Raw genomic sequence first — 23,254 nt, forward strand, 5'->3', positions numbered from 1 at the left:
AGTCTGGCAGTGTGTCCCTGACTTTTCAGTGCCGTGTGATCTTGGTCAAGCCACATCTTCTTGTTCGAACTTAGTTTCCTCATATATATAAGTGAAGGCTCAGACATACCAAGGAAGTATCTGAACAGGAAGCCCCATGTCTGTCACTAAGTGGGAATTATGGCTGCTGCTAGCTCTTGATCTGGACTGTTGGATAGAGACTTCACCCCATCTGTTTTTCACCCAGTAGTGGTGGAGCCAAAGCCTACCACAATTCCACAGTTCGTTTGCTCCTCTTTATTTGGTGGTAGATCCAGTACAGAGGCAGTGCCCCACAAGAACAGAGCAAGATTTCCCTAGCCTCATAACCTCTGTACCCCTCAGCTTCTGGAATGTATCAGTAAGGGGCAGGGATATAGGATGGCCCAGCCTCTTCACAGGGTATGCCTCCGCCTTGGGTTTGTCGCAGAGCCTGGCCTTCAACTTGCCTTTGCCCTTGACCTTCCTATGGGTGCTGGGAAGAGTTCCGACTTCAAAGGTCTGAGGCCACAAGACACGGGCAGGTTGGGGACCTCGAAAGCGCTTGGGAGCAACAGCCTCGGTGTGAAAGGGGGGGGGAGAAAGGGAGAGATGATCAGGAATCTGTATAGGAAGGGGTTTTGAGGGGGACAAGTCCTTCCCTTTTACCTGATAATGGTCCCTTGCTGAGAAAGGGACAAACCCACACCCTCTGGGCAGCCTGGTAGCTGCTCTCTGTCTGTGCCCTCCAGCCCTGACCCCAGTGCTCAGCACTGTCTACCAGGGTATGAATCATAGATCCAGGCCCACCTTTCTCGGCTTTGGGATGCTGGGTGCCATCTTGAGGTCAGAGTCTGGTGGAAGGGAAATCATAACCTTGGCTGTTGGTATAGTCATCAGGGCCTTGCCTGTGGGCGACAGGGCCTTAGTGCCCACCAGTTTGCAGGGCTGCACTCTGAGGATGCGCCCCTGGGGTTGGAGCACACAGGAAGAAGGAAGCCGTGCCTTGGCGTGGAGGCTGGGGAAATGGTAAGGGGCTGTGGGAGCAAGGGAAGCTGTGAGGGCCTAGAGAGGCTGACCAGCTGCCCTGCTGCCCCACAGGGTATGTGCACAGGGTAGGGAAGACAGGGGCAGGGTGAGGGCAGTGGAGCCCTCCCGGTTCCTCCTCCAGAGGCAGTGGGAAGAATCCAGGGTTTGGAGTCCAACAGACCTGGGTCTGCATCCCAGCTCTGCCCCTTCTGGGCTGTGCAACCTCAGGCAACTTCCTTAAACTTTCTGCTACCTCGGCTGGAAAATGGGGACGATAGCACCTATCTCACTAGGTTGCTGTGAAGACTAAAGGAGCTGGTTAGGTAGTGGTAGTGAACATTTAAGTGATTAGTTTCTTCCCCAAAGGCCATTCTGCATGGAAGCAAAGGAAGAATACTGCTGTGGCAAAAGCCTGGACTCTGGAGACAGAGTACCCTGGGACTGAGTCCAGGCTGGGTGACTGAGACTCTGGAGAGGACAATGCTTACTTGGCTGTATATTTTAAAAGATTACTTTGTGAGGAGTGGTTCTTTCCTTCTATTGGTGGTTCTAGTGGTAGGGCAAATCCAAGTGGTTGAGGGGCTTAGAGAACAGAAGAAATCACTTTTGCACACTGGGGTGTTTGAGGGAATGCTGTTACCCAGGGATTGAGGTCATCCTCATACTCAATGGCAGTCTTTTCAAGGAATGAGACTGCCTGTTCCCACTAACACAGGTCATGGAAACAATGTAGCCCATTTTGGTGTTGGGGGACGGTTCCACTTATTGGGGATGGGGCAGAGCAGGGCTGTGGCACTTTTTGTCTTGCCTTTCTTCCCCTTCCCGGGGACTGAGGTGGTAGCAGTGGAGTCTGGCTTCTCAATGTGCCCCTGGCTCCTGGACCCAGCAACTTTCCTGGATGCTGACCTGTGGGTAGGGGTCCCCAGCTCCTTGCCTTCCCCAGAGCCTTGCTGGGTTAGCAGATGAGGGAGTGATGGGCGGACCCCCATCCGCCGATGACATAGTGCCGTGGGCTTCTTGATGGTGGAACCCTCCACTAGGAGCCGGATACCCACATATTGGGGCACCTCCACGGCAGGCTGTGGGCAAGAAGAAGAGACCAGGCCCTGTCAGTGGTGTTGGAATCCTTGCAGCAGGACCCAGGGCAGAGATGGAGAGAATTCACCTCTGAAGCACCTGGTCATGTAGAATAAAAAATAAAATTAGAAATTTGCATTTTTTGCAATTCTAATAAAATAGGTAAGAATCAAAACTGAGCTGAGAAATGGGAAGCCCACCTCTGTCCTCTGGGAGACCCCTTAATCCTAGAGTGATTAAGGAGTCACAGAGCCTCAGGGACTAGTAACCCAGAAGAGGAGGGGAATTCCAGTCAAGTCCCCACAACTACACCTCCACATCTACTGCCCTCTCAGGTTGCTTGTGCTCCCAGTCCATGATGGAATATGTGTGACTGTGTTCTACAAGTCACTGCCAACAATCAGAGTCTCTACAGAGAGAATTTGACTTATGATACCCACACATAGATAGCAGGCTTAGAGACTGCCTGGAACCTTATATGAGCTCAAGTCACGGGGGAGCAGAAACTAAGAGCCTTAAAGAAGGCAGAGCATTGGGGCTGGGTTGTAGCTCAGTTGGTAAAGCATTTGCCTTGCACATGTGAGGCACTGAGTTCGATCCTCAGCACCACATAAAAATAAATAAATAAAATAAAGGTATTGTGTCTGTCTACAACTAAAAAAACTAAAAATAAATAATAAAAAAAGAAGGCAGAGCACACCTGGTATGGTTATGTGCACCTATAGTCCCAGCTACTCGGGAGGCTGGGGGAGGAGGATCATGAGTTTGAGGCCAACCTGTCTCAAAATAAAAAGCAGAAGGCTGGAGATGTAGCTCAGTGGTAGAGTACCCTAGGTTTTGAAATAAATGAATAAATGAATAAAACCATTGCAGAACCTGAGCTACCAAATAGCCCTAGGTGATTGGAGAAAGGTCATCTTTACAGAAGAAACCTCTTTTTTTTTTGGTAGTAGGGATTGAACCCAGGGGCACTTTACCACTGAGCCACATCCCTGGCCCTTTTAATATTTTATTTTGAGAAAAGGTCTTGTTAACTTGCTTTGGGCCTTGCTAAATTGCTAAGGCTAGCTTTGAATAATTCACAATCTTCCTGCCTCAGCCTCCTGAGCCTCTGGGATTACTGGCATGCAGCTCCACACCTGGCAGAAACCTCATTTAATAATTGTAGAGTGAAAATAAAACTAGAAATTGGAACTCTAATACTTAAGAATCAAAACTGGGTATCAAAACAAGTAGAAAGGATGACAGGAAATGGGTAAGTTGAAGACAGCCAAAGTACCATCTTATAAAGTGCTATGTTTGGATATTTTGAGTGTCCCTCAAGGGTTTATATCTTGAAATATAATCATCATGAGTTATTAAGAGGGGGAAACTTAATCTGACTATGATGTTTAGAGATTGGGCTTTTGGGAGGTGATTAGGATTAGATAAAGTCATCAGGGTAGAGCCTGAATGATTGAATGCTGGTGGCACACAGACACATATGCATGTCTGTCTCTCTTTTTTTAGGACCTCACTAAGTTGCTGAGGTTGGACACAAACTTTTGATTCTCTTGATTATCTGGGATTATAGGTGTACGCTGCTGTACCAGGCGCTCCCTCTCTCTCTCTCTCTCTCTTTGTATGGTGCTGGGAATGGAACCAAGGACCTTATGCATGTGCTTAGGCAAGTGCTGTATCACTGAGCTACATTCCAGTGCCTGTCTCTTGACATATGATGCCTTATATCACCTTGGGACACTGCCAGTAAGAAAGCCAAAAGAAGCAAATGTGGCTTCTTGATCTTGCACATCTAGAACTGTGAGCACAAACGAACTTTTTTCTTTATAATTTTTCCAGTGTATGGTATTGTTATTAGCAACAGAAAATGGACTAATACACAATATAATTAATAAGGTAGGAAGAGCTTCCAATGGAGAGACGTGGTAGCCACTACCTTAACCCAAGGTCAAATTCAGCATCATTAATCTATCATGAGACACTCTAACAGTAGGTTCCTTGTGATATCACAAGAGGTACCCAGCATCACCTCTGCTGTATTTTTGATAAAAATGTTTTACCTGAACCTCATTCAAGCTGTTTGACCCAACTTCTAGTTTACAGGACATCTAGATAACAGAAGACCAAGTAAATGACACCACAAGGAAACAATCTGATAGATCCAAGATGTAGGACAGTTCTATAAAACAACCAGCTTGGTCCCTTCAAAAGATCAAAATGATGCGGCAGGGGAGAAGTAGTGGAGCTGTCCTAGATTAAAAAAGATTAAAGAGACAAAACCACCAGTACAGGGTGTGATTACACACTGGCCTAAAAAACAAATCAGCAATAAAAGACATTTGGAGCCAGGTGCAGTGGCACATGCCTATAATTCCAGAGAGAATGGGGTAGTTCATAGGATCAGCACCAAACTTTGACAGAAACAGAATACTGGTCAGAAGATCCTTAACTGAAAAAAAAAAATTACTTCCTAAGCTAAAAAAAAACTGAAAATAGCTTTCCAACTGATTATTCTACATTCTGTTTAGAGACAGGGTCTCACTGAGTTGCCTAGGGCTTCACTAAGCTGCTGAGGCTGGCTTTAAATTCACAGTCCTTTTGTCTCATTCTCATGAACTGTCCAGCCCTAATTTTATTTTGGGGTGTGAGGGGGTACCAGGGATTGAACTCAGGGGCACTCAGGCACTAAGCCACATTCCCCCAGTCCTGTTTTGTATTTTATTTAGAGACAGGGTGTCTGAGTTGCTTAGCACCTCACCATTGCTGAGGCTGGCTTTGAATTCGCGATCCTCCTGTGTCAACTTCCCAAGCCGCTGAGATTACAGGTGTGTGCCACCACACCCAATTCCAGTCCTGATTTTTAAGAACCCTATCTTATCCTATAAAATAAAGAGCTGGGCTGGGGTTGTAGCTCAGCGGTAGAACGCTTGTCTAGCACATGCAAGGCCCTGGGTTCAATCCTCAGCACCACATAAAAGTAAATAAATACAATAAAGGTACTGTGTCCAACTACACTTAAAAATAAATATTAAAAGAAAGGAGCTGGGAAGTAGCTCAGTAGTAAAGGGATCCTGGATTCAGTCCTCAATACCCCCAAAAGACAATAAAATAATAGCAGCTGCCTGTAATCAACTCTTACTATATATATTCCAGGCACTTCACACGTGATGCTATTTTTCATGAAATTCCTAACAACCTTATTAGGTTATAACAATAGCTAAAACTTGTACAGCATTTACTGATGCCTGGCACTATTCTGAAGTACCTCACTTATATTAACTATTTAATTCTTATAATCTTATGAATTAGGTAGTATTTTTGTTCTTGCTTTATAGATGAATAAACAGACCACCTAGAGGTTGGGAATTTGTTTGAAGTTATGCAGCTTAGTTACTGACCCAGGCAGAGTCCATACCTTTTGAGAAGTACTATCCAGGCATATTAACTCATTGTATTTACTCAGCTCATGAGAAAGATGGTAATATCTCTATTTTACAGATGAGGAAACTGAGGAGGGGATGTGGCTATATACTAGGACAACTTGGCAAAACCAGGCCTCAAGCCCAGGTTTTGAACTGGTCTGACTGCAGAGCTCTGTGCTTCATTGTGGAGCAGCCTAGAAAAGAAGGCACACTCCCTGGAGTCCTCCACCTCCACCTCACCTGCTTATAGATGAGTTCAAAGGCTCCTGTGTCACAGTTACGATCCAGCCGCCGGTCAATGACCACGCGCAAGGTGTCTGCTTGTACACCGGCACAGAGCCGGGCGGTGACAGCTGTGGAGGGTGCCATAGTGGGGCTGGCATTGATCTCAATCAACCAGGGCTGGAAATCCTCACCGAATACAAAGTCGGCACCATAGAGCTCGAAGCTGGCCTTCCGACACTGTACTGTGTCTTGGGAGGTCTGAAGCGCATGGATCACAGCAGCCTTCATGCCAGGCACAATGACAGTGGACCAAGCATTTGGTGCCCCTATCTCCTGCAGGTGGGCCTGGAACTTCTGGCTGGACCACATGTTGTCTGGGGGTAGCATGGGATGGCGATGGCAGGAGTTCTCCAGATGCTTCTGGATAGAGTTGTTGCAGAGGTGCACAGAGCTGAAACACAAAGTAGAAAGCTGGGATTCAAGCCGGGCACAATGGCACATGCCTATAATCCCTGCGGCTTGGGAGGCTGAGGCAGTAGAATTGTGAGTTCAAAGCCAGCCTCAGCAACGGCGAGGCACTAAGCAACTCAGTGAGACCCTGTGTTTAAATAAATTACAAAATAGGGCTGGGGATATGGCTTAGTGATCAAGTGCTGAGTTCGATCCCAGTTACCAAAAAAAAAAAAAAAAAAAAAAAAAAGGAAAGAAAGAAAATTGGGGCTTAGCTCCTGCTGCCCCACCTATCCAGAATGAGGGAGGGCAGGAAAATTTCGACATCGGCCCTGGGCCATGCTGGTCAGTTCGACTTGAAATAGGGCCCTACTGGGGAGGACAAGAATGACAAAGGCCTGGACCCTATATTCTTCTAGGGCGACAATTAGTTTTATCTCTCAGGAGGCTTTGAGGGTGCTAATCATGGTAGCCACAGTATTAAGTGCTTGTGCCTAGTCTCAGTTTTTCCTCCCAATGGAAGACAAGCAGGTAGGTAAGAATAAAGCCTTGTAGTTGTCAAGATGAAGTCAAGCCCATCTTCACATTGACTAGCTGTAAGATCTTAGGCAAGTCATTGAACCTGTAAAATAGGGATGATAGTACCTACTGCATTGGGCTTTTATGAAAAATAACTATGTACATAAAGTGCTTAGCATCTATCACACATGAAGCACTTGATAATCAACAGTTTTCACTTTCATATTACTTCCTCCATTCTTCAGATGTGGAAAGTGAGGTTTAATTTTTTTTTGTTGTTGTTATTGGTACCAGGGATTGAAACCAGGGGCACTCAAACCACTAAGCCACATCCCCCGCCCTTTTTTGTATTTTATTTAGAGACAGGGTCTTGCTTAGGGCCTCACTTATGTTGCTGAGGCTGGCTTTAAACTCACAGTCTTCCTGTCTCAACCTCCAGAACTGCTAGGATTAAAAGCATGTGCCACCATGCCCAGCCAGGTTCAAGTATTTTTGTATGTGTGGTGCTGGAGATCAAACTCAGGGCCTTACAAATGCTAGGCAAGCACTCTACACACTACATCTCCAGCTCTTAAATAGGTTTTCACTTGAACAAAGGCCCACAGCTTGGAAGCTACAGAGATGGAATTTGAACTGAGGCCTCAGCAAGGTTTCCTCTCACCCCACCCAAATTAATACCACATCTTGCCTTTCTCCTCTGGAATTTCCACTGATGTCCCTTAATCCTGTTCTATATTTTCTTTTTTAAAAACACATATTGCACTTTATCCTATTAGATCAATGCTTGTGTGTTTCTCCCTGCTAGAATATGAGCACTGAAGAGCTGGGATCTTCATTTGTTTCTGTTGTATCCCAAGTGCCTAGAATAATGAATGGCACAGGGTACACTCTTGGTAAATATCTGTTGGATGGAAAGATGGTTGGGTGGACAGAGGTCCTGCCTGCCTGCTCAGTTTGTGTTTGGAACCCAGCAATGCTGCATAGATTCCACTGCATATTTTCATTGCCTTTTTTTGTTGTTGTGTTGTTTTGTTTTGCCAGCTCCCCAATTAGTCCGGGAGTTCATGGGAGGTGAGTGGTAGGGCTCACTTGTCCAGGTTCTTTAAGGAGAAGGGCTGTGTGGAAAAGCGAATGTAACTATCGCGGTAAAACCACACAGTAAGTGGGTTCCAGTCGGTCACCAGGAACCACTGTCTCAGGTCGAACTTGGTGCCAAAGATGAGCAGGGGGCGCTCAATATACTTCTGTACCACCCATTTGCCGTCCTTCATCATCATGGGGTTGCAGTCTACTAGCTTCAGCATCTCCTCCAGGTGGTCCATGCACATGATGCCTAGCAGGAAAAGGGATAATCAGGGTCTAGGAGGTCAAACTTGGGCTGGCCCTCATCCCCACAAAACTGTCAGGCCACATGGGTAAGGATGTCTTTTGTCAATTATCCCTTTGGGAAAACTGAAAATTATTTTAATTTTTTTGGTAACAAGTCATTTTGGGTTGATTGAAAAGGAATATATGCATTGAAAATTTCTGAATAGTATTGATTTTTTTTGTTGTTATTTTTGAGGTACTATGGATTGAATCCAGAGGTGCTCTACCACTGATTTACATTCCCCAAACAAAATTTTTGAGACAGGGTCCCACTAAAATGCTGAGGCTGTCCTCAACTCTGTGATTCTCCTGCCTCAGTCACTGGAATTATAGGAATGTGCCATTGTGTCTTGCCATGTAATGGGCTGCTGCTTTTATTTTTTGTACTGGGCTTTAAAAGTATGTGCATATATTATTTTTCTCCAATAATTAACAAAATATAAACCAACAAAACCAAAAATTAGTAAAAAAAATGGCATATTAAAAATACATCTCCCTTTTCAGAGGCAGCCAACTACTGCTTCTAAACATTTATGGAATCCTTAAGGATTTTCTTCCAGGTTATGTGAGAATAAACATGCCTTGGTTACACAGTATTACACAAATTAAAGCAGGATAAGGATTTGGGATAGGGCTTGGCAAAAGGTAAACATTCAATAAATGTTAACACATATTACTATCACCTGTTTAATAAATTTCTAGCCATCAGTTTTTGCTGGCTCAAAGGGTGTGTACATTCTTAATTTTTTTTTTAGAGATAGAGAGAGAGAGAGAAAATATATATATATATTGTAGATGGACATAACACGATGCCTTTATTTTTATGTGGTGCTGAGAATCGAACCTGGGTCCCGCCCGTGCTAGGCGAGTGCTCTACCGCTGAACCACAATCCCAGCCCCAAATTCTTCATTTTATATTGCCAAAGATGTTCTTCTAATTTTCAGTCCCAGCAAGAATGTATGAAATTGTGTTTGTTCAAATCCTACCCAACACTGTTGATTATGATTATCTATTTTAGACTTTCTTCTAGATAGAAAATGTTCTTTTTTTTTTTTTTTTTTTTTTTTTTTTTTAGGAAAAGGAAAAAGAAGTTTTATTGCTTTGCTAACACAGTGGACCTGTGTCCCAGAGACTTTGATTCTGCCCATCAAGGTTTTTCTTTTTAGACAGGGTTCTTACTATGTTACTTAGACTGGTCTGGAACCCCTGGGCTCAGGCAAGCTTCCAGCCTCAGCCTCTGAACTGGGATTTTGAATGTGCACCAGCTTGTTTGGCTTAAGGCATAGCTTTAATGCTAGTAAATATCAGAATCATATCACCAGACACAAAACCACAAATAATCTCATTCCTTTGCCCAAAGTAGCCTATTGCCTGCCAATGGCACAGAAAAACTTGTGCCTGGTTCCTGGTCTGGATCTTTTCCTAAAGGGCCAGATTGGGGCTGGGGTTGTAGCTCAGTGGTGGAGCATAGCATGTGTGAGGCACTGGGTTCAAATTTTAGCACCACATATAAATTTTTTTTTAAAATATTTATTTTTATTTTTTTTAGGTGTAGATGGACACAACACAATGCTTTATTTTTATGTGGTGCTGAGGATCGAACCCGGGTCCCGCGCGTGCTAGGCGAGTGCTCTGCCGCTGAGCCACAATCCCAGCCCCACCACATATAAATTAAAAAATAAATAAATAAATAAAGGTCCATTGATAACTAAAAAAATATTTTAAAAAGGTAGGTAGGGCTGAGCTTGTGGCTCAGTGGCAGAGCATTTGCCTCGTATGTGTGAGGAACTGGATTTGATCCTCAGCACCACATAAAAATATATAAACAAAATAAACGTACTGTGACCATCTACAACTAGAAAAATATTTTTTAAAAAAAGGGTGGTGGGTAGACCAATCATCAGGATTTCCAAGAACATAATATCTTTTTATTTTTTCTGAGTGGGGTGGTTATCAGGGATTGAACTCAGAGGCATTCAACTACTGAGCGCCTCATGCCCCCTTTTTTGAATTTTATTTGGAGACCGTCTCACTGAGTTGCTTAGTGCCTCGCTGTTGCGGAGGCTGGCTTTGAATTTACAGTCTTCCTGCCTCAGCCTCCCAACCCTGGAATTATAAGCATGCACACTGTGCCTGGCCCAAGACCATAATGCCTTGTATACGAAAAGATTACATCTGCTGAGCTGGGGTTGTAGCTCAGTGGTGGAGAGTTTGCCTGGAACGTGTGAGGCATTGGGTTTGATCCTGAGCACCACATAAAAATAAAATATACAAAGGTATTGTGTTCATCTACAACAAAAATATATTTTTTCAAAATTATAACTGCCAGGTGCAGTGTAATCCCAATGACTCAGGAAGCTGAGGTAGGAGAATCGCAGTTCCAACACCAGCCTCATCAATTTAGCAAGGCCCTAAGCAACTTTGTGAGACTCTGTCTCGAAATAGAAAATAAAAAGGGCTGGGGAGTTGGCTCAGAGTTAAGCGCCACTGGGTTCAATCTCTGGTACCAAAAATAATACACACACCAAATGCATAGAAACAAGTATAGATAGAAACACATTAAAAAGTTAATAGGTTATCTCTTGGTGAAATTAAGGGACATTTGCTTCTAATTTCCTATATTGTTTTGTTTTCTTTTTTTAAAACAATAAACACATATTTTCATGATTGGGAAAAAAAAAATCAAGTATTTCTAAGGTATAAAAAGAAAAGAACCCAATGCTTTTTTCGTTGTTGTTTTGTGAGATTGATCCCAGGGGTGCTCTACCACTGAGATTTATCCTCAGTCCTTTTTATTTTGAGACAGTGTCTCGTGCCAAGTTGCCTATATTGGCCTCGAACTTGAAATCCTCCTGCTTCAGACTCCCCAGTGGCTGGGATTACAGGTGTGTACCACTGTGAATGATAGTTGTTTAACAGTTTCTTTTGGTGGTACTGGAGATTGAAGCCAGGGACTCAAGCATGCTAGGCAAGTACTCTACCATTAAGCTTTTCTCTCCAGCCCTCCTGGTTTTAATGTGACATCCTCAAGAGAAGCATTCCAATGTTTGGAGCTGCAATGGCTTCACCCTGGCATAAATAAACCCATCCAAGAGCAGTATTCGAAAGAAGCTGATACTGAAATCTGTTTTCTAGCTCTTGGGCATCCTTTCACAGTCTTTAAAGGCCGGGCTAAGGCACTGCTGGCTTTCCTGTTCAAATTCCAGTCACACTTGGCTGAGGAGTCAGAATAACAGCTAATAATAGAAGTATCAATGTGGCAGTTACTATGCACAGGTCCAGGACCTAAGTACTTTTTTTTGGTCCTGGGGATTAAACCCAGGGGCATTTAACCACCAAGCTACATCCCTAGCTTTTTTTATTTTTTATTTTATTTTTGCCTCCCCAGTTGTTGGGATTACAGGCATGTGCCACCATGCATGGCTTCTAAATGCTTTATAAACATTATACTCATTTAATCTTCTCAGGAAGTATTGGCTCCATTTTACCAGTGATGATGATGAGGCACAGAAAAGGTTAATTAACCCCGCCTGAAGTCTTGTAAGTAGGGGAAAGCTAACCTTGAACTAGGGGTCCTGGCCTTAGGCCTATAGGGATGTGCTGGTGAAATCTGAGACCCTTTAGATAATAAGCAACTAAGTGCTTGTGAGTGTCACCAAACTTACCTAAAGCACTGATCCAAACTCAGGGTCAGGAGAGGAACAATTGGGACTATCATCCCAGCAGCTCTCATATGGGGGTGACTATGCTGACCTACAACTTAAGATGTACTCTGCATTTAATCTCACCTTGTAGAAGGCTTCATCAATCTTCACTTCACAAAGGAGGAAACTGAGGTTCAGATAGGTGATGTGACTTGCTCTAGGTCACAAAGAATATTAGTGACAGAGCTGGGCTTTCAGTCCAGTTTGGCAGACTGCACTATTAACCTCCCTGGCCTCTAATGGGGGACAAGGTCACAGGGTATTGGTGCAAAAAGCAAAGGCTGATCCCCCACCTCGTCCACGGGACTTGGCTCCTGGCTTCACGATCCAGATGTTGCGGTCCCCTTCCATATCAATCTGGGGCATCACAGCCCGCAGCTGCTGCAGGAGATCCTCACAGCGCTGGACCTGTGCATCCAGATGCTTGAGTTCTGCCCCCTCACTGTGGAGAGATGGTGGGACTTAGGCAGGGCAAGGCCTGGGGGCAGGCAGGAGGGCAGGACAAGGGGAGACATATCCTCCTTCCCCCTAGGCCATGGTTCAACCACCTTGGTCATGCCTTCCCCCTAGAGATCCACATGGATCTCTCTCGAACCTCCATCTTCACCCTCAAGCCACCCCACGAGCCCTCTTGCCCAGACCACAGCAATGGGAATGACTGAGTAAATCCCATTTACTTCACAGTTCACATTCCACTCCAATATTCCATTTTCTGCCCACTCCCTTCCTATTAAGACTGAATCATTCCAGCTACAAATGATGGGGCACCCCACCAAGGGCTTTCCATATATTATCTCTAATCCTCTAGCAGCCCTTTCAGGGAGGTATCACCTGTCCCATTTTAGAGGAAAGTAAACTAAAGCTTGGAAAATTAAGGTATTTGCCCAAGGCTACCCACTTGGTAGCTGAACCAGGATTCAAATGCCTGATTAGTTCATCTGCAGGTGCTTTTTGGCATTCCTGTCATCTTTATCTAGACCTAACAATGCTTGATAGGTGGGTTCCCTTCTAGATTAATTCACTCAAGCAAATTGTATCATAGCTCCCCTACCTTTCTCTTCCCATCACTCACCCCCACCTGACCCATTCATTTACTTGGTTATCATCTGGCTCCCCAAACTAGAACTTTCTTTTTTTTAATGGTGCTGGAAATCGATCCCAGGGCCTTGCATATTCTAGGCAAGCACTCTTAACTATACCACCAGTCCAGAAAAGGAAAGTTCAAATAGATTAGTGATGTTGCCAAAGTCATAGAGCTTGGAAGTTGCAAAGCACAGGTCTACCTGACAGCATAGGCCATCATCTTAGTGCCCACATTGTGCTAAGAGCCAGGAAGAGTGGTCTGGACTCTATCAAGGAGGCAGTGGGAATCCCTCAGGGTTCCTGAGCTGAAGAGTAGCAATATGAACAAAAATGAGAGGCTTCAGGAGGAGGTGAGGGCTGTGTTAGATTGTGAGCGTCTGTCCCTAATTACCTGCCTCAGCCCATAGCCCTGGCTGCAAGAGTACTCACTGGACCACTTGATAATAGCGCTGGAGGAAGAGGGTCCAGCCCGCAGGGCTGAGGTACAGTGGAGCCTCCAGGTCCTTGTCGATGTCCATGTGAGCCAGGTTGCTAAGGTGCTCCTCACATGCACACAGGGCCTCATCCACAAACTCTGGGGACACTGTCATGAGCTTTTTTTCCTGTTTCTTGAGGTTCTTCTCTCCTGCAGAGATAGGGAAGAGTCTGTCTGTCACTAGAACACATCAAGGCAGGTAAAATGACACATGCTACAGTGCTTACCAACTCGAGGCTTGTCACTCACCTCAGGCCTCACCTGAAAGACAGCTGAGGCCTACCATGAACCCAGATCCCCAGCTGCCCTGGGACTTGTCACTTACCTGAGGTTTTGCTCTAAATTTACCTGCAACTCTAGCACTTCATCCCTGGCCCCCACTCCACCCTAAATGTCCCCAAAGTCCTACAGCACCTAAAGCCCCAGCACATAGCTGTAGCCTCTCTAACCCTGGGACCTCTGACACATCTGAGACCCTGCACCTGGAAACCTTGGCCTTTGAACCTAGATATACATGAAACCAAACCTGACATGGCTTCTTTATTTATTTTATTATTTTTTCATAGTGCTGGGAATTGAATGCATGCCAGGCAAACACTCTACCACTGAACCACATCCCCAGCCCCCAATATGGCTTCTTAAGTCTTGAAACACAACGGAAATCTACTCACTCCCAGAATCCTGACATAAATCAACCATCATCAACCCATAGAAACACTAACCTTACATGTGCAATGAGAGGCCCTGACACACACCTGAAAATGAATCTCTAGAAACTGACATCTCAGAAGACTCAATGCATACCCACAGCCCTGACTCATTCCTGAACATCCTGAAATATAAGTGAGCCCTTAACCCCCTGCAGCCTGACCCACACCTGAGCCCATTGTCAGAGAAAGCTTAAGTGCAGGGTCTCTGCCTAGTAGGGGACCCCTGTGCTCCTGATCCTAGCACATAATAAGAGTCATCTTGTACCTGGCACACTTATGTAAGAGACAGAATGGGGAAGAGCCAGGGATTTTTTTTCTCCTTCCCTTATAGTTGCCCTTTACTTCTCTGAATCCCTGGCTAAAGAGCCCTTGCATTTAAAGGATTAATGGCTTGGAGGTAGGAGCTAAATCCATAAAGGGAAGGGGCAAGTAATGGGCTGTGTTCTTCTGTGTGCCCTTTATTCCCAGATGTTCCTTATTTTTTAAAAATATTTTTTTAATATTTATTTTTTTAGGTGTAGATGGACACAACACAATGCCTTTATTTTATATATGGTGCTGAGGATCGAACCCAGGTCCCGCCTGTGCTAGGTGGGCGCTCCACTGCTGAGCCACAATCCCAGCCCCAGATGTTCCTTATTTTTGGTCACATAGGGTGCTCAGGACTCCTGTAAACTGCTGGGTTCACTTCTTCATTCTCCTAGACCTATCTCCCTCAGACAAGGATGGACCATGTTTTCTTAGTCTGCTCTCTGTAGGATGCTCATTCACATGCCAGGCCCATGCACAGGCTGATCACCAAACAAACCAGAAGACAGGTATGTGGGAAGTTGGGAAATAGAAGAATGGATGAGTGAGCAGACTAGAGGGTAGATAAACAGTAGTTAGGAAGATAGAATAACACATGGATAAATGGTTTTGTAGAAGGATGGGAAGGAAAGTGGGGAATGGATAAATGGATAGGGAGTGTGCTGATGGCAAGTGGGTGAATGAGGAGATCAACAGTGGATTGGTAGGTGGGAGGATGGATACATGGATGGATGGATGGATGGGTGAATGGGTGGACTGGAGGATGGGTGAACACATGGATGAAAAGAAGGGTGGGTAAACAGAGGGACAAATTAGTGGGAAGGGTGTTGGATGGTCATATGGATATAGATAATGGGAGCACGGTGGGTAAGGGAGTGAAGGTAACCACAGTACTTACTTGCGGCTTCTTCCTTTTCTGTTTCGACAGAATATGACTTCCATTCCGACTTCACCACCAGCTTGAGAACGTTGCGGGCAGCTGTCAGCCAGAAGTCCTCTGCTCCCGGGGCAGGGGATACCCTGCTCAGCCCCTAGGCTCGAGGCCTGTTCTGGTTCTGGAACCTGATCGTGACTTGCCCCATTTTGGATGTGGAACCTGACTCTACCTTTTCTGACTCTAGAACCTGAATGAGAACCTGGATCCTGTTTCATTTGTATTCTCAGACCCAGAATGTGACAATGTGACTGGACTTGGCTTATACTCTGTCTTCAGAATCTGATGTGGACCAGATTGTCTGTTGTCTTAGTTCTTTCTTCAGTTCCTCATCTACTTTTTTTTCCCCCTTTTGTATCAGGGATTAAACCCAGGTGTGAGTAACCACTGAGCCACATACTCATCCCTATTAATGTTTTTATTTTCAGACAGCGTCTTGCTAAATTGCTTAGGGTCTCCCTAAGTTGCTGAGGCTGGCTTTAAACTCGTGATCCTCCTGCCTCAGCCTCCCAAACCACTGGGATTAAAGGCATGTACCACTGTGCCCGGCTCCTCATTCAATTTTAAAAAATATTTTTAGTTGTAAATGAACATAATAACTTTATTTTATTTATTTTTGTAAGTGGTGCTGAGGATCAAACCCAGTGCCTCACATATGCTAGGTAAGTGCTCTACCACTGAGCCACAATCCCAGCCCCCCCTTATATACTTTTGATATTTATTCTAGCCTAAGAACCCAAACCTTGACCTAAAACCTATTTCAGATTTGGAACATAACTTAAGACCTAACATCTAACCTGGATCCAAATTCTATTTAGAACATACTGTGGAGCTGGAAGCTATTCTGCCTTAGAAACCCACAACCTATAGTCTTTTATGGAACCCAATCCAACCAATAGAACTTGACATAAGCCTAAAATCCATTCTGGATTCCAAACTCAACCAACCACTAACTTTTAGAACCTGCTCTAGAATACAAGCAAGCTACCTAAGTTTTCTGGAGGTCAGGACTGGCCAAGCTAGGAGTATCATTAAGTGAGGGTATAGTAGGACTGGGAATAGGGAAGGAACTTGCTGGGGGTAGATGAGGGCATAAGGAGAGGCCTGCTATTCCCTGGTGTGAGCCAGAGATTTAGTCCTGGTCTTTCGGCCTGGGTGGTCCAGGCATGGGGCTGAGGATTCTCCTTACCTATGAAGGCTTTTTTGTCATCTTCAGCACCCAGGCGGTAGCAACGTGGGAAGAAGGAGTCAGCGTCAGCCTCATCAAACCAGGGCAAGTTCCGGAGATTGAGACACAGACCCACCTATGGAGTTAGCTGCTGAGGGGGCAGGGTAGGACTTGCCCAGGGAGCTCTAAGAGACTCCCCCACAGGCAGCACACATCCAGTCAGGAAGACCTTGCACAAATGTCTCAGAGCTTCTATTCCACTCACTAGGCTTAACTTACTCACATCTATATCCATGTCTGCCTGGTGGTCCCCTTTGTCACAAATCCCATTCACCCTTCATTCATATCCTTAAAGACCTGCCTCGTCTAGGAATTCCTCTCCAAGTGTCTGCCAATGATAAAATGACAGACCATTTTATAAAGTTCTTCATCCTTCACCCTAGAAAACAGGCCTTACTGCTACTGTCATTTAAAGATGAGGACCCTGAGGCTCAGAGATGTAAAGCCACTTGCTATCAGAGATAAGACAGAATGAAGCCATCAGCCAGATGTATCCTTGCTCAAGTTTGGGCTTCAGATCCTATTTGAATCCTGGAGCCCAGTTATTTGTTTGTTTTTTGGTACCAAGGATTGAACCCAGGGGCACTTAACCACTAAGCCACATCCCCAGCCTTTTTTGTTTTGATACACAGTCTTGCTAACTTGCTGAGGTTGGCTTTGAACTTTTGATCCTCCTGCTTCAGCCTCCCAAGCCATTGGGATTATGGGTGTGCACCATCACATCCAGCTGGAGTTCAGTTTAGTCAAGATGTCTACACTACCAGATATCCCACAGGGGTTGAATTAGAGTCCAAGTCTTTCTGACTTCAGGTCTCACTGAATTATTTATCTCCTGCTTTCTTGAGAACTTTCTTTTACTGACAAGGGGAGAGACGAGGTTGGGACTACTAGTCTAAGGGTGGAGGTTGGAAGCTGTCCTGCCTACTGCCCTGAGGAGCCCACCTTTGTAGTAAAGGAGCCAGCTCGAGCATAGTGGTTTATCATCTGATCCTTAGAGAGGAAGCGACAGTCCATCACATCTCGCCGGGTGGTCCAGATAAGGTAAGGTGTCTCATTCCGAACCATGCGGGACTGGGGAGGAAATAGAGACAGGGAGGCCAGTGTGGGCAGCTTCTCCCCAACCCTCCTGAGCACGAAGGACAGGATACTTCCAAACTATCCTGTGGTCCTCAAAACGTTTCTGTGCAAGGCATGAAGGGCATTTCTTCTCCAGGGCACATGCTTGGCCAGAAGAGAGCAGGCTTCGTCTGAGTGTTAAACTGCACAACAGAATGCTGGACCTTTCTCTGACCCATGGCCATCAGTCACTTGCCAGAAGCCGGACAAAGCCTCCAAACTGATGTGCACACAGCATGTAACAGAGGTTCTTTTGTGGTCCCCACCTCTCCATCCTTTCTAAAAATCTGGGAGGTAAGATTTTTAATAACTAATAACACCATATGCTATGCTCTGTTTGAAATACTTTCTATGTTAATCCATTGACTCCTCATCCAACCCTATGAGGTAGGAGCTACCATTTCACAGATGAGGGAATTGAGGTATATGGAGGGTAAACGACTTGCCCCAGGGTTTACAAAGCTGAACCACATGAAACTACCGATTTTCAACTTATCTTGACGTGCAGAAATGGCTATTTCATATAGTTCAACTTAGTAAGAGTTGGTGCCAATATAATGAATCCAAGTGTCCTTAACCTCCACACACACATCCTCCACACCATCTCACCAGCCTCTCTCAGAGTTGTGTAAGCCCTTCCTACGATCCTTCAATTGCTAAGGGCAAAGGAAGCAGATGAACAAAGAGATTTTTTACCTGGAAGGGATAACTAGCATGCACACAGGATGTGACAGCCTTGTCAGAGCCCCACTGAGTCCTTCACTGCTCTGGGGGCCTATCCGGCCTTTAGAGGAAACAATCATCTTTATACAGATGGGGAAACTGAGACCCAGAGAAGAAAAGGATTTGTCTGAGGTCACCCCATTGGGCACCAGATCTCTCCTTCTGAATAGCCACCCTCCAGCCAATCCTGTGCTTCAGCTGGCCCCCAGGACGCTCACCATCAAAGCATGTGTCCCATCTAGGTCATCAAATTCCAGAAGGCCATTTAAGTCAAACAGCTGTGTTTGTTGATAATGCTCTTCTTCATCTTCAATGTATGCAGAGCCCAGACCTGATGAGAGCCATGTCCCTGCCCCATAGGTACAAATCCTCAACCCTGGGATGGTGAGAACATAAGGAAGAAGACTGGGAGGGGTCTTGTGGAAAGAGAGGGAACTGTTCACCTTCCTCAGTGGTGTCACTATCACCTAGCATTGAGCTGTCCAGATCCTTCTGGGATGGCATTAGGGTGGTGCCCGGGGGATGGATCATCTTCTTCTCTACCCAGCCTCTCCGGCGTAAGAGATACCGGATCACTGGGTAGCGGCCTTGGATCATAAAGATCTTCTTCTGCTATAAGGTGAGAGACAGAGACTTGTTCAATAAGCATTGCCAAGGTGCTAAACACAGGGGATATAGTGGTGACCCAGTTACAGTCTCTGCCTCCAAGCTGGCCTCTATAGGGAATTTTTATATTCCACTGGGAAAAATAGTTAAAAAACATGGAGGGAAATAAATATGCATAGTGTCTGGGGGTGGTGGTACATGATTGTTAATTCCAATGACTTGGGAATTTGGAGCAGAAGGATTGCAAGTTCAAGGTCAGTCCCTGCAATTTAGCAAGGGCCTAAGCAAGAACTATCTAAAAATAAAAAAACAAAAAGGGCTCTATAGAGACATAGCTTAATGGTAACGTGCCTCTGGGTTCAATCCCCTAGTACCAAAATAAACAAATATGCATAGTAACAATGTTGGCAATAATAGCTGATATCTACTGAGTATCTACTCTGTGGTAAATGCTTCATGTATTACTTACAATGATATACATTTTTATTAGATACTCACTGGTTATGAAATAAAGATGCGGAGAGATTAAGTAGCTTGGACATACCATGGTTAAGTGAAAGAGATTTCTTTTTGTGCTGGGAATTGAACCCAAAGCCTCACCCATGCTAAGCACAGTTCAATCACTGAGTTACACTCCCAACCCCAAGAGTATGGATTTAAATCCAGGCAGTGTAAAATCTACATACTTAATGAGACCCAGAGAAACTACTTAGGAATACATGGTTAGAGAAGATCAAAAGAGTCATGAATATACAGAGCTGAGCAAATGGCAGTGTAGGCAGAGGGAAAATCATGTGCAAGGGCCCAAAGGCAGAATGGAGACCAAAAGGAACTGAAAGGGTGAGTGCAGTTTGGAAAATGAAGGGGAGAGCCCATGAGAAGGTAGGTAGTATGGACAGACCATGGACAGCCCTGCAGGCTTGAGCCTTGGATGTGGGTTTTCATATGAGTAGCACGAAGCAATAAAGGTTAGGTGAGGGAGTGCGTAGTTGGAAGCTTTGTTAAGTTTGGCTTGCTACTGTATGGAAAAAAGATGGGAACAAGTATGGAAGCAGACCATTTGGAAGGCTATTGTGCTTATGGTGAAGATGGGGCAAAAGTGTGGGGTTGGGATTCATTTTGGAATCAGAGATGAATGATTTTGCTGATGGGATTAGATGTGGTAGTGAAAAAAAACAGAAATATTGGATTTGGGGTTGAACAACTGAGATGAGAAAGTCCAGACTAGAAGGAATGACAAGTTTGGGTAGGATATCAGAGCATGAGATTGAAATGTTGATAAACTCTGGGTAGAGATGTCAACTAAGGGGGTTGAAGAGGGTACGCAGTGGGTGCAGCACATTGGACTCACAACCAGAGAGAAGCAATGCATGCAGCATGCATGGGTAGGGATCTATGGAGCCACTAATATCTAAGAAACTGCCCAAAGCAACTGAAAAGCAGCAGCCAGAAAGAGAGAAAAGTAGGAGTGTGCAGTCAGAGAGCTAAGGAGGATGGGTGTGTGGGGCATCAGTGCACACCCACAGGCAACTCAATCAAGATGGCAGGACTGAAGAGGCGCTGCTGGATTTGGCTCCTTGGAGGTCACGAAGGGCCTTAATGAGAGTGGTTTTTAAAAGGAATGGGATGGGAAAGGCAGGAAATCAGAGGGAAGGGAACTGAGGAGTGAATTCCAGGTAAAGAAGTGGAACAATGCCCAGACAATTCTGTCAAGAAGTTTGGCCCTGAATGAGAAGTGAAAATGGGGAGGTATTGGAAGATGAATGTAGAATTAACGAGTTTTTTTTGGTTGTTTTTGAAGGACATGACAAAAATACCACAAGGAGGCAGGATAAACTACTCCAGGGTCCTTTCTAAACTCCTCCCCACCAACCCATTCCGACCTTGACAGCTCTCTCCACGTGGATTTTGGCGTTTCTGAGCCGGCCCATGTGGTGAGGTATCTTGGAGAATCCTCGCCAGAGGACAAGGGATCCTGCAGAAAGAGGCGTTATAAGGGCGGGGATAGGTTGGGGCTTAGCCCGGGGTCTTTTTGGTACCCTCTTCCCTCCCTCCACCCTTCATCAGGACGCCCACCCACTGCCACTCTTCTTCCGACACCATTTCGTTCCGTCCCCATGCTTCTTCTTACAGCTGCCACCGGCCAGGGCAGACAACGCTCTGGGCCTCACCGTCTTGAGTGGGGGGATCATCCAGGACCTGGGCAGGCCGGGGGCTGAATAGGTGGGGATCCGCAGCGCCTTGGGCGCGGGTGCCGCAGGCAGGAGTCTCGGAGGCGCGGCCTAGGCAGGGCATGAAGCCAGCGCTGCTGGCCAGGCGCTGACGGCCAGCGCCACTCGCCTCGGGCTGGGCGGAGGCGGGCCCCGGCCATGGCAGCCTCCCAGGCAGCCGGTATTGTGGGTAGGGAACCCAGGGCCAAGAGGCGGGGGAACTGTTGTGTGGATCTGGTGGCTGCGGCTTCCACCGCCAACTGCACGCCGGGCCTTGATCCTGGCTGAACCAGGTGGCCGAGCCCTGGCTCACGGGGCCCAGTTCCCTGGTGCTCAGAAGTGCCCCGCCAGGGCCCTGCATGCGCCCCTCGCTGCGCGCGCCCTCCTAGCGCTGGAGCCCGCCTCTCTCCCAGCGCTGCCTCTCCGAGAAGCACCCAGGCCCCGCCCTCTGTTTGCTGTCACCATAGAAACCATTCCCCGGGCACAATCAGACCCGAGGGTTCCGGAGCCGCTCCGGGTCAGAGGACCTGGGGTTTTCCACTGTGAGCCAGCCTCTGGGCCTCATTTATCCCCACCCCTTTGATGGGCAAGGCACTGAGGGTAGAACAGAACGTTGGCCTGGAATCTTGGTTCCTTATCCAGCAGTTCCTGCGTGGAATGGCCCCCACGGTATTTATAGAGGGCCACGTGCTAAGCACTGGGCTGGGGACTGACAAGTGAACCCCGACCCCAAGAGGCTTATAGCCCAGTGTGGGATAAAAGCAAGTAACAAAATAGCTACAGGTATGAGGGCAGTGAATAAGCAACGAGCTGAAACCAGGAAAGAGTACACATTAGGGCAAAGATGTCCTCTCCGAAGAGGTAACATTTTAGCATTCTAGGCAGGGGAAACAGTTTTGGCAACCAAGACCCTTTCTGGGGAAATACAAGGCAGCCAGAGTGGCTGGAGCCTAGTGAGCCCAGTTCAGATCTGAGAGCCTAGCAGATAGATGCGGCTAGTAAGTTTGGTGGTGGTGGGGAAAAGATATGAAAATGAAAGTCGAGGCTGTATTTGCGGGGAGCAATCATGGGTGCAGAACACATACCTCCTTCTCCTGGTAACTCAGAAACAGAAAAACTGATCATCATTCAAATCAAATGCAAAATAAATTTAAAAGGTCAAGATTGTAAATGACCATTTAGAAAAAGTGGTAAAGTATTATCCTCAAAAGTCATAGGGGCAATATGGCTCCAAGATGTTAAATAACTGCCACAAATCACAGGCAACACTGGAACCCAGGTCTGATGCACACTTATATATATCTTCCTGTGATTATCACTCAATGGGGTTTGACCTGTTGATCACAAAGTACCAAATCAGCAGTTTGACAGGCTAACTTGAGCAGTGCCCATGCAAGTGCAGATCAGGAAAGTCCTGGCTGGAACCTAGTCACTGGGCAGTTCCGTTCTTACAGTGAAGGTAGGTCCCTTAACTAACTACCTGTCCAACTGACACCAAAGATTACATTTCCCAAACCCCCTTAGCTGGGGTATCCCAAAAGACCTGACCTAAGAGAGAACCAGCTGACTAAAACCACACAGTCTGTTCTCATTAGCCTGCAAATATGGTTTTAAGGAAATTTGGATCCTGGGAGAGGAATTTGCCACAAATCAGGGTTCTTGCTGGCTCACCTGGTAAATGCCATCCTGTGAGAGGGGAGTAAGAAACTGCCACACACTCATGGTCACGCACTTTGCTGCGAGTACCTTTCACATTCATTGCAATGATACAACATAGCCATGTGCCTCTGAGGAGAGCCTAGTTAATTTAGCAAGGCAGGAGGTCACAGAGGTAATGTCATAAAGGGGATTATACCTATTCAAGTTGTTCCCACCACTAGCCCCTCCTTCCTTTATTATTTCTTTATTCTTCCCTTCAAGAGACCCCTCTGGCCATCTGTAAGAAAATCTTTTTGTGACGTTCAGCTCAAAGGCCAACCATTATAGAAGCTTTATACCCTCCTATACATATGGCCCCCTCCCAGTCCCCAGACTTCCAACAATACATATGAAACATTTCAATATATTT

The 23,254-nt window shown here is 45.9% G+C and overlaps 1 protein-coding gene across 7 annotated transcripts; it reads right to left on the minus strand.

Moving 5' to 3' along the window:
• Positions 1-261: 261 nt before the first annotated feature.
• Ttll3 (tubulin tyrosine ligase like 3) lies at positions 262-21,547 on the minus strand. Of its 7 annotated transcripts, none has more exons than XM_076841058.1 (14): positions 21,148-21,547; positions 20,860-20,951; positions 18,814-18,982; positions 18,589-18,719; positions 17,474-17,602; positions 16,493-16,607; positions 15,268-15,328; positions 13,305-13,520; positions 12,086-12,234; positions 7,809-8,052; positions 5,766-6,201; positions 1,835-2,105; positions 808-1,034; positions 262-576 (listed from the first exon to the last, which is right to left on the minus strand). In XM_076841058.1, exons 1-14 carry the CDS (start codon positions 21,545-21,547, stop codon positions 277-279), a joined length of 2,940 nt encoding a protein of 979 aa, XP_076697173.1. In that variant the 3' UTR covers positions 262-276. The 7 variants fall into 7 exon arrangements, with proteins under 7 accessions (XP_076697173.1, XP_076697176.1, XP_076697174.1 ...); XM_076841061.1 differs by having other exon boundaries at positions 808-851; positions 13,305-13,500; positions 15,268-15,366; XM_076841059.1 differs by having other exon boundaries at positions 808-905; positions 13,305-13,500; positions 15,268-15,366.
• Positions 21,548-23,254: the final 1,707 nt, after the last annotated feature.

This window comes from Callospermophilus lateralis, chromosome 20, assembly GCF_048772815.1.
Source record: "Callospermophilus lateralis isolate mCalLat2 chromosome 20, mCalLat2.hap1, whole genome shotgun sequence".
Lineage (NCBI taxonomy): Eukaryota > Metazoa > Chordata > Mammalia > Rodentia > Sciuridae > Callospermophilus > Callospermophilus lateralis.